At 31.8% G+C, this 14,788-nt stretch overlaps 3 protein-coding genes and 1 pseudogene across 5 annotated transcripts; 3 read left to right on the top strand and 1 right to left on the bottom strand.

Annotated features, from left to right (window-relative positions):
* The first annotated feature begins 1,031 nt into the window (after nucleotides 1–1,031).
* On the top strand, nucleotides 1,032–1,679 carry LOC113862055 (annotated as a pseudogene).
* Nucleotides 1,680–2,537: 858 nt separating this feature from the next.
* On the bottom strand, nucleotides 2,538–3,388 carry LOC113863781 (calmodulin-like protein 11). 3 transcript variants are annotated; one of them, XM_027497483.1, is made up of 4 exons: nucleotides 3,287–3,388; nucleotides 2,967–3,124; nucleotides 2,789–2,869; nucleotides 2,538–2,675 (listed from the first exon to the last, which is right to left on the bottom strand). In XM_027497483.1, the coding sequence occupies exons 1-4, from the start codon at nucleotides 3,360–3,362 to the stop codon at nucleotides 2,538–2,540; spliced, it is 453 nt and encodes a 150-aa protein (XP_027353284.1). In that variant the 5' UTR covers nucleotides 3,363–3,388. The 3 variants fall into 3 exon arrangements, with proteins under 3 accessions (XP_027353284.1, XP_027353283.1, XP_027353282.1); XM_027497482.1 differs by having other exon boundaries at nucleotides 2,967–3,129; nucleotides 3,256–3,362; XM_027497481.1 differs by having other exon boundaries at nucleotides 2,967–3,129; nucleotides 3,244–3,362.
* A 3,501-nt stretch (nucleotides 3,389–6,889) lies between these two features.
* On the top strand, nucleotides 6,890–8,988 carry LOC113862057 (ammonium transporter 3 member 1-like). Its single transcript, XM_027495213.1, has 3 exons — nucleotides 6,890–7,465; nucleotides 8,012–8,297; nucleotides 8,432–8,988. Exons 1-3 carry the CDS (start codon nucleotides 6,890–6,892, stop codon nucleotides 8,986–8,988), a joined length of 1,419 nt encoding a protein of 472 aa, XP_027351014.1.
* A 1,546-nt stretch (nucleotides 8,989–10,534) lies between these two features.
* LOC113863080 lies at nucleotides 10,535–13,327 on the top strand. The gene is made up of 4 exons (XM_027496493.1): nucleotides 10,535–10,885; nucleotides 11,545–11,739; nucleotides 12,514–12,695; nucleotides 12,826–13,327. The coding sequence occupies exons 1-4, from the start codon at nucleotides 10,597–10,599 to the stop codon at nucleotides 13,138–13,140; spliced, it is 981 nt and encodes a 326-aa protein (XP_027352294.1). The 5' UTR covers nucleotides 10,535–10,596; the 3' UTR covers nucleotides 13,141–13,327.
* The last annotated feature ends 1,461 nt before the right edge of the window (nucleotides 13,328–14,788 follow it).

The raw sequence follows: 14,788 nt of genomic DNA on the forward strand, positions 1-14,788 counted from the left end.
ATTATGACATTCAACATAGCGATTTTTCCTTTTCGATTGTTTGGATTGACATCAATGTGGTGCATGTGTATGTTAACAAATTTCATTCGTTATATTTTCTTTTCCTGTCCGTTTAAAACAATATTGCCCTTTTTTGTAACAATTGATTATAAAATGTTTCTTTATTTTTATGTCACTTCATATTTTAAAATATTTATTTAAGTAACGGTGAAAATAACAAAGTTCTTTTTCTTTTTTATAAATTATAAAAAGAACAGTAAAAATGCGATTAATATAATATTTTTGTAATCATTTATGGATTTGGTAAATGGATTCTTGAATCAAACTAAACAAAGTACTGAGAATTTTTAGTCAAACTGTTGTGTCTCTAATATCCTTAAGTCAGTTGTCCGAACCAACAGAAGAAGAGGCATCTTCAGTCTGCAGGTAGAAGCCGAGGGTGGAAGCGGAGAGAAGCCGAACAGAAATAAAACGGCTTGACTAAACTTTTTAGGAGGTGTTTGAATAATTTTTTTAAGAGCGATTTATAAAACAAGAAACTAAGATGAATTAAAGTGGGGATATATGTTAACTTTAATTTATGGAAAAATTTTGGGTTTTTTCTCTTTTAAGCGTTGAGAAGGTTATTTAAATTGTCCCTATATATAATTGTTTTTGACTTATGTATAATGTTTTTTGCTTTGCCAATCTTATTTCATGAAGAGATACAAAATACATTCTAATACATGTTTTCCCTATTTTTAATGCAAGAGATTATAACCATATATAATATAAATATCATGGTGCATAAACAATAAATAATTACCACAACGAAGGAATAAAATAAGTTCAACCCATCAGCTTAATTAATAATGATGACCAAAAAAAAAAACTCATCAGGTTGGCTTCCCTAACATTTTCTGGTGAAAGTATGCCCGAAACGTGGAACATAATGCAAACTGATAAGGTGTAGCTTTCATGGGTCATATGATAATGAAATTGTGTTAATTACAACCTTATTTTCTGGCAATATACTCAGTCTATACAAAGACTAGCACCCGTTGCTCCAACGACTCAAACATAAACATATTACCCGATTTAATAAAAAAAATCATTTGATAATACCGTTGTTCTTTCTTCACTCAGTTTCAGATAACTAACATGGCTTCATTATCTTCCTCTCTGAAATTTACAGTGAGAAGTTGCCAACCTGAGTTGGTAGCTCCTGCTAAAACTACTCCTCATGAACTCAAACTATACGTACTCTCCGACATAGATGACCAAGATGGCTTGCGTATTCAGATTCCAATCATAATGATTTATCGTAACGAACCATCAATGGCAGGGAAAGACCGGTTGAAGTGATTCGAGAAGGACTCGCTGAAACACTTGTGTTCTACTACCCATTTGCGGGTAGGATTAGGGAAGGGCGTGATCGGAAGTTGATGGTGGATTGTACTGCAGAAGGTGTTATGTTCATTGAGGCTGACGCAGAGGTAACACTTGATCAATTTGGTGACTCTCTTGTACCTCCATTCCCATGCTTCGAAGAACTCCTATATGATGTTCCAGGCTCACAGGAGATTACTGACTGCCCCATTCTATTCATACAGGTCCAATTATACATACATATAGTTGACGATTCACTTGTGATCCACTTCTTAGCTTTAGAAAACAAAACCATGCAAAAAACCACATAAACTTTTGAAAATGTAAAATGGCAAATTGCATTACAAAAGATCAAAAGAAGATTTACATTTAAGTAAAATCAGTTAGTGCTACCTAGTGCCCACCATGGTAGTTCAGTTTATATTTAGGTAAATGTTTTTCTTTTCAACTCCAAAGTGAAATACTAATTATAAATAAATAATATTGTGAAAATAACAAGTTATTTTTACATTTAAGTATAATAAATGTATTTTATTATTAAAAAAATTCTGTTTAATGATTATTTATGAATATTAAATCTTATCAATTCAATCGTTTAACGAGACTCTCATATTTAGGTAAAATCAATGGTAGTTCAGTTTATATTTAGGTAAATGTTTTTCTTTTCAACTCCAAAGTGAAAGACCCGGTTGGCCTTTTAGTAACAGTCAAAAGTTTTTAATTGAACTTGCTTGCATATAGTTATTTTAAGTGAAATGCTAGCACACTTTATTTAATACATCTTTTAATTTTTAATAAATTTTAATTAATAATTAAAGCTATGTTAAAAATGTCGTGTCTACTGGAATTTGTATTTTATTTTTATTAAAATGTACTATATTTATTTTAAATGAAATATGTATACTTTACCGTATTATAATAAAGACGACATGGGCAAAGACCAAAAAAACAAATTGATGCAAATATCACGACATGAATTGAAAATACAATTTTTAACCTTTATTTTGTGAAATTTGAAAATGAAAATTATTTACGTAATGTGACACTTTTAGGACAACTTCTTATGCAGAGCTCTCCATCGCTCAGAAACTTGGGTGTATGTGTGTGCTAGTTTCCTACATACAATATCTAATTTTATTGTTTGTTTCCTTAATTTGTCTCACTATTTATTATTCTACAGCCAACATCATCCTCACGAACTCTTCATAATCAATGAGACCGTCACCATCTAAATCAGCTTCTTTGACCATCTGCTCCAATTCTTCTCCTGTCACCCTCTCTCCAATAGTTATCATTACACACCTCAACTGCACACACAACAAAAGTATGTACATAATAATTCAACTTGTTATATGCTTCATTGCATGAACGATTCAATTAAGATTTATAATTTCCGAAGCAATAAATAAATTAATGGAACCTCACTAGGCGATATATAACCATCTTCATCTTTATCGAACACCCTGAAAGCTTCCTTCAAATCCTCTTCTGCTTCAGTTTCCTTTGGTCCAACACAAACATATAACATATTATCATCAGCTTTCAACTCTAATCTTGCTGATAAATCACAATACTTAATTAATTTTCTTTTCAAGCACCTTCATTTTTCTGGCCATGAGATTCAAGAATTCCCCGAATTCTATGGTTCCGCTGCCATCCGTATCCACTTCGCTCATCATAATTTGCAACTCTTCCACCGTTGGATTTTCATCTAATGATCTGATTGCAGTGCCTAATTCTTCGATGGTTATGCAGCCTTTTCTCCAGTATATGTATGTGTGCAAATATAACAAAATATATAGACATGCAATGGTGTATGAGAAAAGAATAAATTAAGGACAATTTCAGCAAGAGCAAGCAATGGAGAAAACAAACACATGCACAAACGATGATTGAATGTAATTAGAAACGTACTTACCATCTCCATCTTTGTCAAAAAGACAAAAGGCTTCCAAAAACTCACCAATCTGCTCTTCCCTCAAGGCTTCCTTCATGCTCACTTTAATAGCTAATTAATTAACTTTCACCTCGATATTTAAGCGCTCTGTACACACAAGGGAGGGAGATCCAGTGAGAGGGCACTGATGTCACAATCTCCATGACTAATTGCTTTGACCAAAACATACATGTAAGACAAAAGTGTACGCAAGAGGTAAGAACGTACTCGGGTTTCGGGGAAAAAACAAAACAATAAAGTAGTAATGATAATGTCACACACACAACAACAATAACGGTCAAACCGTGCAGCTTCATTTGTTTAAATTTGCCTTTTGCGATTTCATGTATTTACTGATAATTATTTACTGATAATTTTAAAGTAGTATACGAATGTTCTTTAGAAAAGATGTATATTACCAATATCTTATTGGACATGTTCACTCTGAAAATTAAAAGTCTCTCTCAAAGCTTTTATTTAGTATAGCTATTTATACTTTTAAGAACTCGGATTTAAGAGATCTAATTTTTAGTAATATTTTAAGAATATTAGTTAACATATTTAAATTTTTAACAATTTTTGATAGATAAATTGATAATACAAATCAACCATTGTAGCCCGAAAGTGATGTACGGAAAAGGAAATAGGGTTGTATTGTGGTACTGAAATTTCATGAGAGAGTCCCATCGCTTAGCCGACCAACGAATGACAAACGCATAAACACGCCTTTGATTTTGACTCTGCTTCACCCGCTAATGAACGTTAACTTGGCTCTATTAACTATTCTCTGAAAATCTGGTTTCTCATTTTTTGTCGCCGAGTGAATCTTAGTCAAACTCATTATTAATTGTTTATTTTTTAATATTTTGAACTGTGTCCTAATATTGAGAAATTAACTGCATTTGACATGTTATATAAAATAATAAATATTCCACCGCTTTTATTTTTCTTGGTACCAAAGATTAAGAATGATAAATTGTCCCCTCTCGAAATAAGTTTAATTTAGACAAAACTGTTATTAATTTATCATGGAATGAAAAAAAATACTTTTTCATTAAAATAACTATATTTGACGCGATGTCTCCGTTTGTGTAAATTTGTGAATAAAATTTTGTAAGAGAAAAAATAATATAAAAACAAAATTTATTTAGTTCAAATTAATTTATATTTTTTAATTTTTTAAAAATTATTTTTATTTAATTTCTCTAAAACTCAAAAAATTATTTTTAATGTAAAAATGTTTTATTTATTTTTTATATTATTTTTTTCTTACAATAATTTATTTTCAGGTTCATCCGAAAAATTTTTAATATATAAAATAATAAATGTGTCACCACTTGCTTTTATACAAAATATTAAGAACGATGAAATAATGTTTCACTCTAAAATTACAATTCGCACGTATAAAAACATATTTTTAGGAAAAAAAAATAATTGTAATGTTTAAAATTCACATCTAATTGATGAATAAAGGAAATAGATAATTTTTAATGGTATTTTAAAAATTAAAAAAGTATTTAAAATGATTATCATTATTAATATTATATTGAATATATAAATATTATTTAATTTTTAAAATATTAAATCATAATCATCAATTTAAGAAAGATATTAGGACAAATAATAAGAAAATATCATTAAAAATAATTGGTTAAAAAAATTACATACATCTTTTGGCAATTGGCATTAGTCGTAATTGAAATGATATGGTAGAAGTTACAAATTTGGTCATTAGCATAACTATAATATATGGTCTGCCTGCAAAAATGTCGTTGATATTGGCTTGCAAAAGGTGCTGGGAATCTAACGGTACGATCTAAGTTACGTTAAATGCAACAAAGGAACAAAAACAAATAGGTAACAATATATAAATGACTTTATATTAGAGGTTAATTAAAAAAATTATTTTTTAAAATTTATATAAAAATTATATTTCAATATCTATATAAAAAATGGTTAAAAATTAAATTTCATTTTGACTGTGAACATTATAATAACATTAATTTTTTTATATATTCAATGAGGCCGAAAGAAGAAAAAATAAAACAGAATAAAAGATAATTAATTAATCATTCTAAAAAATATATTTCATTGTCATTCTGAAAAGTTTAATTGACTAGAAAGTTCACACACACAGCAGTTAGTTTTCCTAAAAATATGATAGAGACTAATAAATTTAATATATCAACTAGAATTTTAGTCTCTCTAATAATTAAAACAACCTATGACTAAAAAAATATTAAAATTTGCCAAATAAATTATTATTTTTAAATCAAATTCTGTCAATGCACTCTCAATTTGAAGATTTTTAATAAGTCTAAGATCAATTTATAGGGCCCACAATTCAGACTTTATAATTGAACAATTTGTTAATTTTTTTATGAAGCAAATATCAAAATTTTCTTGTCAATTTCTAATCGAACCATCATGGGTTGTAAGACTTTAACTGCCAAGAACTGATTCATCTACATTAAACATGAATTTTAAAAAGGAATAAGACACTAACTAATTAGAGACTCATGCTTACAAGTTTTGTGTAAAAAAAAGGACAATACACAATTAGAGGATATAATAATTATATAAACAAATTGATAAGTTATTTTATAAAAAAAAATTATCATGATTTTTGACTTTCAATTAAAAACTCAATCAAATATTTATATTTAACCATAAAAGCCAAAAAATAATTCTAAATTGAATATTCCAATTATTAACCCTATTTAAATTGTTGCTACTTAGGTTAAATATTAACCATCTAAATAATAAACCTAATTTAAAAAAAACTTAATATTTTTTACAATAAAATTGTTTTAAATTTTAGTTGCACAATGATGTTAATTTTAAAATCATGCAAATTTAATATTTTCCTTCATTTTATTCTACTTAAAATTTTTTAATTTTTATTTTTATTAAAATATTTAAGGATTACATGAATTAATTTTTAATGTTTAAGAGATAAAAATTTAGTAATCTGTTTCACAAGATTTGTAAAAAGTAAGATATAAAATTATAATTTGAATGATTTAAAAAAAAATCTTTATTCTAACTGTAATTTAATGTTTGGATCAATGTGTTTAAAGAAAATAAAGGTTAACAAAAATTATTTCAATGAGTATATTATTTTATTGAAAAGTATATGAAACAAAAACAAATGGAGCGTTTGCTTGAATAGAGTTCCCGTAACTAGAACACTTGTCAAACGCACCTTACAGTATAATTCGATATTTAATTACGTTTGATTTGTAAGGTACGTCATTTAATTGCCAATGCAAACTATAAGATTCCTATTGAAATTCTCTATCGTTGGTACTGTACATCACGACATACGTACGATGAATCAATGAAAATAATCCATGCTGGTTCGTGTGCCAACAAAGCCGGCCCCCAAGTCCTGTCCAAATTACAGTGCATGTAATCTATGAAATAGCAATAGCAAAGAGCCGAAAATGATTGATTGTTTACATAAACCTATAAATATACTTTATTATCGAACAAGTAAACATTATAGAATACACGTAACACGTAGAAGGATGGAGCTTTTGGCAGACGAGTAAACATTATAGAATACACGTAACACGTAGAAGGATGGAGCTTTTGGCAGACGAGGCGAGTCCAGAGTGGTTGAACAAAGGAGACAATGCATGGCAATTGATGGCAGCAACAGTGGTGGGTCTACAAAGCATTCCGGGGCTCGTAATCCTCTATGGAAGCATGGTGAAGAAGACATGGGCCATTAACTCTGCCTTCATGGCTTTCTATGCCTTTGCGGCCGTTCTCATTTGTTGGGTTGGGTGGGGTTTTCGCATGTCATTTGGCGAGAAAATGGTTTTCTTCTTGGGGAAACCGGGGGTGGCGTTGGATGAGAAGTTCCTTTTCGGGAAAGCTTTTTCGGGGCTCTTTCCTACGGCCACCATGGTGTTTTTTCAGGGTGTGTTTGCTGCGATCACTTTGATTTTGATAGCTGGTTCTTTACTTGGGAGGATGAACATTCGTGCGTGGATGCTCTTTGTGCCACTTTGGGTTACTTTTTCGTACACTGTTACTGCCTTCAGTATTTGGTGCCCCAACGGGTGGTTGGCGAAGCTTGGAGTTATTGATTTCTCTGGGGGATATGTTATTCACCTCTCTGCTGGCGTTTCTGGTTTTACCGCAGCTTATTGGGTATAACATTTCTCCATGCATCCATTTCCACGATCATCCTTCACCTCTTTTATTTCTTTTCAATTTCGTATAAACATACATTTTATCATACAAGTTGGTTTTATATACCTCGGCTTAGGGTGTTTGTTTACATTTCAAACTTGATTTTCCATGTATTTTTTAAATGTAAGATATTATTTTTAACTTTTTGAGAAAACTTTTCAAATGCAGATAGATCTTACTAACCACATATGAATATCAAATGGCTTATAAATTGTTTGATAATTACACAAATTTAGGCACATGATCAAATAATACTAGATGTTAAGCCTATGAAATTGAAACTTTTTACATATAACATGCTATTAAAATATAGGCAATTACTGTTAGATTATAAATTTATAAATGTTTAAATTATATAAAAAAAAGTGTATAGATAATTACTATAGTAATTTATATAAATTAACTACTAAATTGATATAGTAAATTTTAATACAAAGTTATAAGCATTTAAAATGAAAAAAAATAATAAGAAACTGACGATTGCATGTGATTGTGGTGGAATAGGTGGGTCCACGATCGGAGAAGGACAGAGAAAGCTTCCCATCAAACAACATGATTGTGGTGCTTGCAGGCGCAGGCCTGCTTTGGATGGGTTGGAGTGGGTTCAACGGTGGAGGTCCCTTCGTGGTGAACACGGTGGCATCTCTCGCCGTCCTTAACACACACGTGTGCGCTGCCACTAGCATCATCGTCGGGGTCCTACTTGACACTTTCTACTTCCGCAAGCCCACTGTGTTTGGCGCCGTACAAGGCATGATCACTGGCCTCGTTTGCATCACACCTGCCGCAGGTACAATGTCACCTGCTTTTCTCTTCCTGTTGAATATTTAATACTCATGAAAAGAATTTTACCGTTTATAATAATCATATCTAAATAAAACATGATAAATTTTAATAAATAATTAAATCAATCAAATAATACAGGAGTAGTACAAGGGTGGGCAGCAATCTTAATGGGCTTGATCTCAGGAAGCATTCCCTGGTACACAATGATGGTAATCCATGATAAAGTCTCCTTCTTGAAGCAAATCGACGATCCCATGGCGGTGTTCCACACCCACGCCATAGCCGGTGCTCTTGGTGGCATTCTCACGGGCCTCTTAGCAGTGCCTAAACTGTGCCGTCTCTTCTACATGGTGCCAGATTGGGAAAAATACATTGGTCTCGCCTATGCCCTCCATGATGGTGCAACTCATGCGGGTTTAAGACAAATGGCCATCCAAGTTGGAGCCATTGTTTTTGTGATTTGCTTCAACTTTGTTACAACCACCTTGATTTGCTTGCTTGTGGGCATCATAGTACCACTCAGGCTTGACACCGATGTATTACAAATAGGTGACAAGGCATTGCATGGAGAGGAGGCTTTCGCCTTGTATGGTGCAAATTTTGAGAACCTGAAGCGCAATAAAATTTATGATACTCAAGATGTTTCATACAGTATTAGCGAGTCAAGGTCATTTGGCCAGATTCAAATGGCATAGTCGTACACCTAATTGTTTAATTAGTCAACAAAAAATGTTCACCGATGTCTCGTTGGAATACACGCTTTGGAACAGTAACGCGATGTTCGATAACGGAAGGAATTCAAATGTCTCAGACATTATTGTCTACTATGTTGTTGTTTCGTTCCATGTTCCTCCTGACCAAATCCATCACGTTTAATCTTAATGAATGAGGTTTGGTAGAAACAAATACATGCCAAGGAAAAATGTGGTTTCCTTAAGCGTGTTTTCGTCTTTTCGATTCACAAAGTCGTCATCTATTGAAAAATATGTTTTCTTTTTCCTCAGAAAGTATGAATATTATGTGAAAATTAGTTTTAAAATAAAAGGCTTTTAAGCACAAATTATTTTATCTCACACACGTTTCAAATTAAATTAATTTTTATAGAATTAAGACTAGTCAAAATTAAGCTTACAAATGCTCATCTAGACATTAATTAATTATTTTTTTTGAGGTGTCTTCTGTGAAAAGAAAATTAGTAATTATTCTTTTCAAAGACTAACTGTTTAACAAATTATTTTTTCTAAATTACTAATCAACAAGTCATAAGAGATCAGCAAATTAACTATTTATGTCATTATGTAATGCCATTGATATATTTTTGTTGCACGGATGATATCATTTGTGAGTCTAAGTTTTTTTTTAATAAAATTTAAATTATTAATATAAAAGTTACGAATTTTTTATAATCAGTATAATATATTATACTAATAAATAAATTTATTAATATATTATATGAATATATTAAATACTAATATATATATTATTTATTAATATAGATATTTAAAGAATATATTAATAATTTAATTTTTACTAAATAAAGGTTTTATTAACAAATTATCATAATATTTTTTATTTATTAATCGACAGTAATTGTTATGTAGTGATCATGACAATTAATTGCAAGTGTGAATGGAATTTTTTTATAATTAGGATTCAGATTTCGGAGGTGTTATTTGATTCAGAAAGAACTCGCAAATTCTTACTTTATTTTCTATGTACATATCATTTTTTCAAAAAAATTAGATAATATAATTGAGGGCAGGCTTCTTCTAGTGGAAATATATTAAATTATAAGTATGCAATTATATTTTTATCAACGATAAATAAGATTTTAAAAAACTAAAAAGAGATAACATGTCACCTGTGAATTGTTATAAGGTGTTTATAGGACGAATTGAAACGACTTTATCTTCTAAAATTGAAATTGTTAATTAAATTAGAATAATTGTATAGTAGTTGTAATATCTTAAAATAAATACTATCAATATAAACATAATATTATGTCATATAAAAAGTTTTTAATGGATAGATAATTATTAAAAAAACATATAAAAATTTAATTTGAGTTAAAATAAGTAATAACAATAAATTTTGTTCGGAAAGCGTGAATAAGAAACCAAACAACACATTGAACATAAAAGAGAAAAGAAAAAAAAAAAAGAATTTATATGTGCAAAGTAGAAAGGGCGTAGTTTTGTTTGTTTTTTGAAAAGGTAATTTTGGTTGAATTTCATTTAATTTAAGTCAAAGAAGCAGTCGCGGGGAGGCGTAGGAAGCAAGAAGTGACCTTCAGTTGAAGCAAAATGTCAGACGGAGCATTGCAGATATTGGACGGAACTCACCTCAGAACCGTCGATCTGTCCCTCTCCGACGCCGATGCTCCGTTCACCGGAGTTCACATACTTGACATTGCCCATTCCCGAGCCTCTTCTTCCCTCTTCGGTCTCTCACTACCCCATTCCCTCAAAGCCTCTGCCCTCACGCGCCTCCGCACCCCTGACCCCCACGCTTTCCGTTCCGCCGATTATTCTATCGATAAGGCCTCCCAGATTCTCTCAGACTACATCACCGCCATCGCCGATGAACTCAAAGGTTTGTTTTCTTCCTCTGCTGTTACATTATTGTGCGTGCAAGCGAGCGATCATCTTCCTCAAATTCAAAAACAATCAACACAATAATAATTGTTAAGATTTACCGCTTTCTATCAAGATGCAAGGAAGCTATCTAGTCCCTGGACTAGTAGATGATCGATTAAGCGCGTAATTCTGCGTTTTCAGATATGCTTTTTCTAATCTCGATCCATTACTCTCATCTTTATTCTCTTTTTAAATTCGTATAAAATATGTCTGAATTGATTTTACTATTTTGTTCTGTTCGGATAGCGGAGAGTCTTCTTATTTTCTTCACTAATTATCATCCGTGATTGCGTAGATCTCCTCTTGTTATTACATTTTCAGTTTCCGTTTCCTAGAAAGTACAAAACAAGGTTGATTGCAGTGAAAATGATACCACAAGGCAGAAAATTCTTGAGTTCCCTGTTTCATCAATTTTGACTGAAACTTGATGTAGATAATTTAGGTTGGTGGACTTGGTTGGATATTACCTTCATAGGAATAAAAATTACTGCAAATGTTATGCTCTTCTTTTTTCGTATGGAATATTGTTACATAATGTTATGCTTTTAGGAGCAAATAATTATTCTATTAATTTTTTGAGGAGAAAACTAATACTGATTACATTCAAATTTGTAGATAATCCTCTTATTGTGTCAGTCTTGGATGGAAGTACTCTCCGCTTGTTATTAGAGGACGAGGATGACTTTGCCATGTTAGCAGAAAATCTATTCACCGACCTAGATGTCGAAGATAAGGGGAAAATCAGCAAGAGTCAAATTCAGAATGCTCTTGTCCAGATGGGAGTTGAGATGGGTGTTCCTCCTTTCTCAGGTTCCTCCTTTCATATTTATTTTGCGGCTACAATTTTGTCTGTTCATCTCATATTCTCGTTGTTGTCAATAATTTCCTTTGACCCTCAATAGTAAGATGCAAAGCATGACAGTTTACTGATTTCTATTTCATCTTGATTATTATGTACTTACGTAAGGTTCCTGGAAATATTATATCCACAAAAGCATGAAAGATTTTAGTTTACCCTGACTAACCCCTAAGGTATATATGTATGATTTTTCTATTTGTGCTTAGAACTGGTTGATTCGTTGCAATGAATCCTAAAAGTGAATTGAAAATATGCTAGTGCATGTCATTCCGTGTCACCTTGTGGATTAGGCAACTGCCAAAGTGTAGAACTGCAGTAGGGGGGGGGGTGGCTTATCCTTTTGATTGCCTTGAGGATATGTTATGCAACGTGGCTGTGACAAATCCTTGTGCAGATTGTTCATCTGTGATAGTCTTATTTATCGTTGGCCAGTGTAGCATTTGGTTTAATTAAACAGTATCATATCTTTCTGTACTGATTGCGTTCACGAAGTATTTGCTTTCACTTCGGAATATCCATCATAGATAACATTTTGGAGATGCACAAATTTATATCCATAAAAAAGGAAACTTCGAAGTATATTTTCCGTTGTTTGAACTGGCCTCAATCTAAAATATGCGCTGTATTGAATGATTTACGAGATTTATTTTGTTTGTCATCAGTCAGCATTAAACATGTCAATTTTCTCGCTTTGATAAAACTGACATTTTAGCATAAATGAGCAGAATTTCCTCGACTAAATGACTTGTTGAGAACACATGGAGCTCATGGACAAGAAGAATTAGGTCAGGCACAATTTGCACAGCTTCTGCAGTCTGTACTGCAAGATCTAGAAGAGGAACTTTCCAAAAAGAATGTTGTTTTCATCCAGAATATTCAAATAATTAATGGCTCTAAGCTAAGACAGGTAATTTTCATGCATTATCTAAAAAGGAATTAAAATAACTTGATTTATTGGTTGTGATTTCCGAGACATCTTGGACACTTCAGTCCAGCCAACTCTTATTTATCAACTTATGTTGTGGACAATGCTGCAGATATTAGCCAATGAACAGGAATTAAACAACATTGTGGAGAAGGCATTGCAGGAAAAACCCGAGGCAAAAGATGGCTTAGGGAGCACAGAAATAATAAGGAGCTTCTTGGAGAGAAACGCAAAGGAATTGGGTTTACCGGTAGCCCAAGCTGACGAGGCAGCTGTTCTTCTTTATGACGCTATTTTTGGTGACATAGCAAAAGAAAAAGATGGTGTCGAATTACATAAAGAAGATCTAGCAAAACTCGTGAAGGATATCCTCGCGAAATTCGCAGAGCAGCTTGAGGTTAATCCTGTGTATCAGGACTTTGCTTGAGGGAGAAGAATTTAAGGGGACACATTTCATATTTTATATTTGAAACTTTATATATTACATAACATTTGGGAGTCGCACCCAACCCCCACACCGTTCGGCAATATATACCGTGTATAATGAATTTTACTTATGTGAAGGTACCTTAAATAGCGTGCTCATGAAATTATGAATTGCTACTTGATTATTCGAATATCCGCCTAATATACCATTAATAAAACTGGACCCAGTTGTTGGTTTCGACTACGAGATATAAGGGATGAGTAATGTCAAACATTCATACTCCTTATAATCGTGTGCGAGTGAATGATTATATGTATATGTATAACTTGAATTCTGTATAGCCTTTTCATATTGATAGAGGATTAAAGTGATAACATTGGGTGGACAATACCGCTACGAATAGAATGTTCCTTTTTTGTTCAACTAAAGAAAGCTCCTTTATGACAATCTATTACAGGCTAGTAGCAAATACAAGGAAAAGGTTATGAATTTGGGTGCATAAATTAATTAGTTCATGAATTATTTAAACTTGTTAAATGCTCAATGAAACACGTTTTTAATAAACACAAAATTTCAAGTATAGCTTTATGAACTAAATTTAAGAATTATGAGGTTGATATTAATGCATTGTTTGGTTTTAAAGAAGATAAGATGTTTTGTTTTTGGTTTGCTAGAGGGGAGAAAACATAAAAGTAATGTTATTACAAATATTAATGGAGTAGAGTAGAGGGTAAAAGGAAAAATAAAATCTCTTGACAAATATTAATGGTTTGAGTCATAAATAAAAAAATTATGATTATAAACATGATAAATAAGTCAGGCTCGAACTTAATACTTTTAATTAAATTAGACTCAAAACTTTAAATTTGTTTTATTTTTAAAAAAAAAGTCAAATAAACTTGAACATCGACATTTTAGTAAGTCAAATCAAACAAACCTAAATTTTAATGCTAAACTTAATCTAATTCATTTGTTGAAAATCTAATTATGAACATGAAAAGTGATCCAAAAATCAAAATGACAGATGCTTGGCTGGAACCATGTCACGTCCAAGTAGCTAGGAATTTTATCAGAAGAATAGCCATGGGCTAATGACATGAAAAAAATTGCCATTAGCGTTTTACGCAAACAAAACTGGGGTCCCAAGAAATTGATATCTATGGATAACGTGGAAAGTAATTTTAGACTGCCATGTTACGAGATGGCCTCCCAAGGGTGTGAAAATGAGCTAAACTTTTTAGCTTGACTTATTTAAGGGTGAATTGGCAACCTAATGAGTTAAGTTGCCAAAGACTAAAAAAATAAAAATTAAGAACATTCATCTCAACTCAACCCGTTATTTTTAATGGACTAGGGGCCAGTCCATCGGACAAACCCAATTTGACATTACTGTTTTAAATGTTTACAGCTAAAGTTCGTCCTCACAAAACCGCCACTTTCCACAACAACATCCGAAAACGAGGACCACTTTTGAATTCTTCCCATTCCAAAGTTTGGAGTTTTATTAAAAAGACAAGGACATAATCTACTAATAAATCCCAGAGCTTGTTGTCCTATGGCTATCAGCTATCAACGTCAAAGATACAGGTTCCATCATAGAATGACACTTTTTCGGTCCCTACTTGTTTGTTTGTCTACGGCCCAAGCC

The sequence above is a fragment of the Abrus precatorius genome, unplaced genomic scaffold (assembly GCF_003935025.1).
Source record: "Abrus precatorius isolate BTA unplaced genomic scaffold, Abrus_2018 Scaffold3, whole genome shotgun sequence".
Lineage (NCBI taxonomy): Eukaryota > Viridiplantae > Streptophyta > Magnoliopsida > Fabales > Fabaceae > Abrus > Abrus precatorius.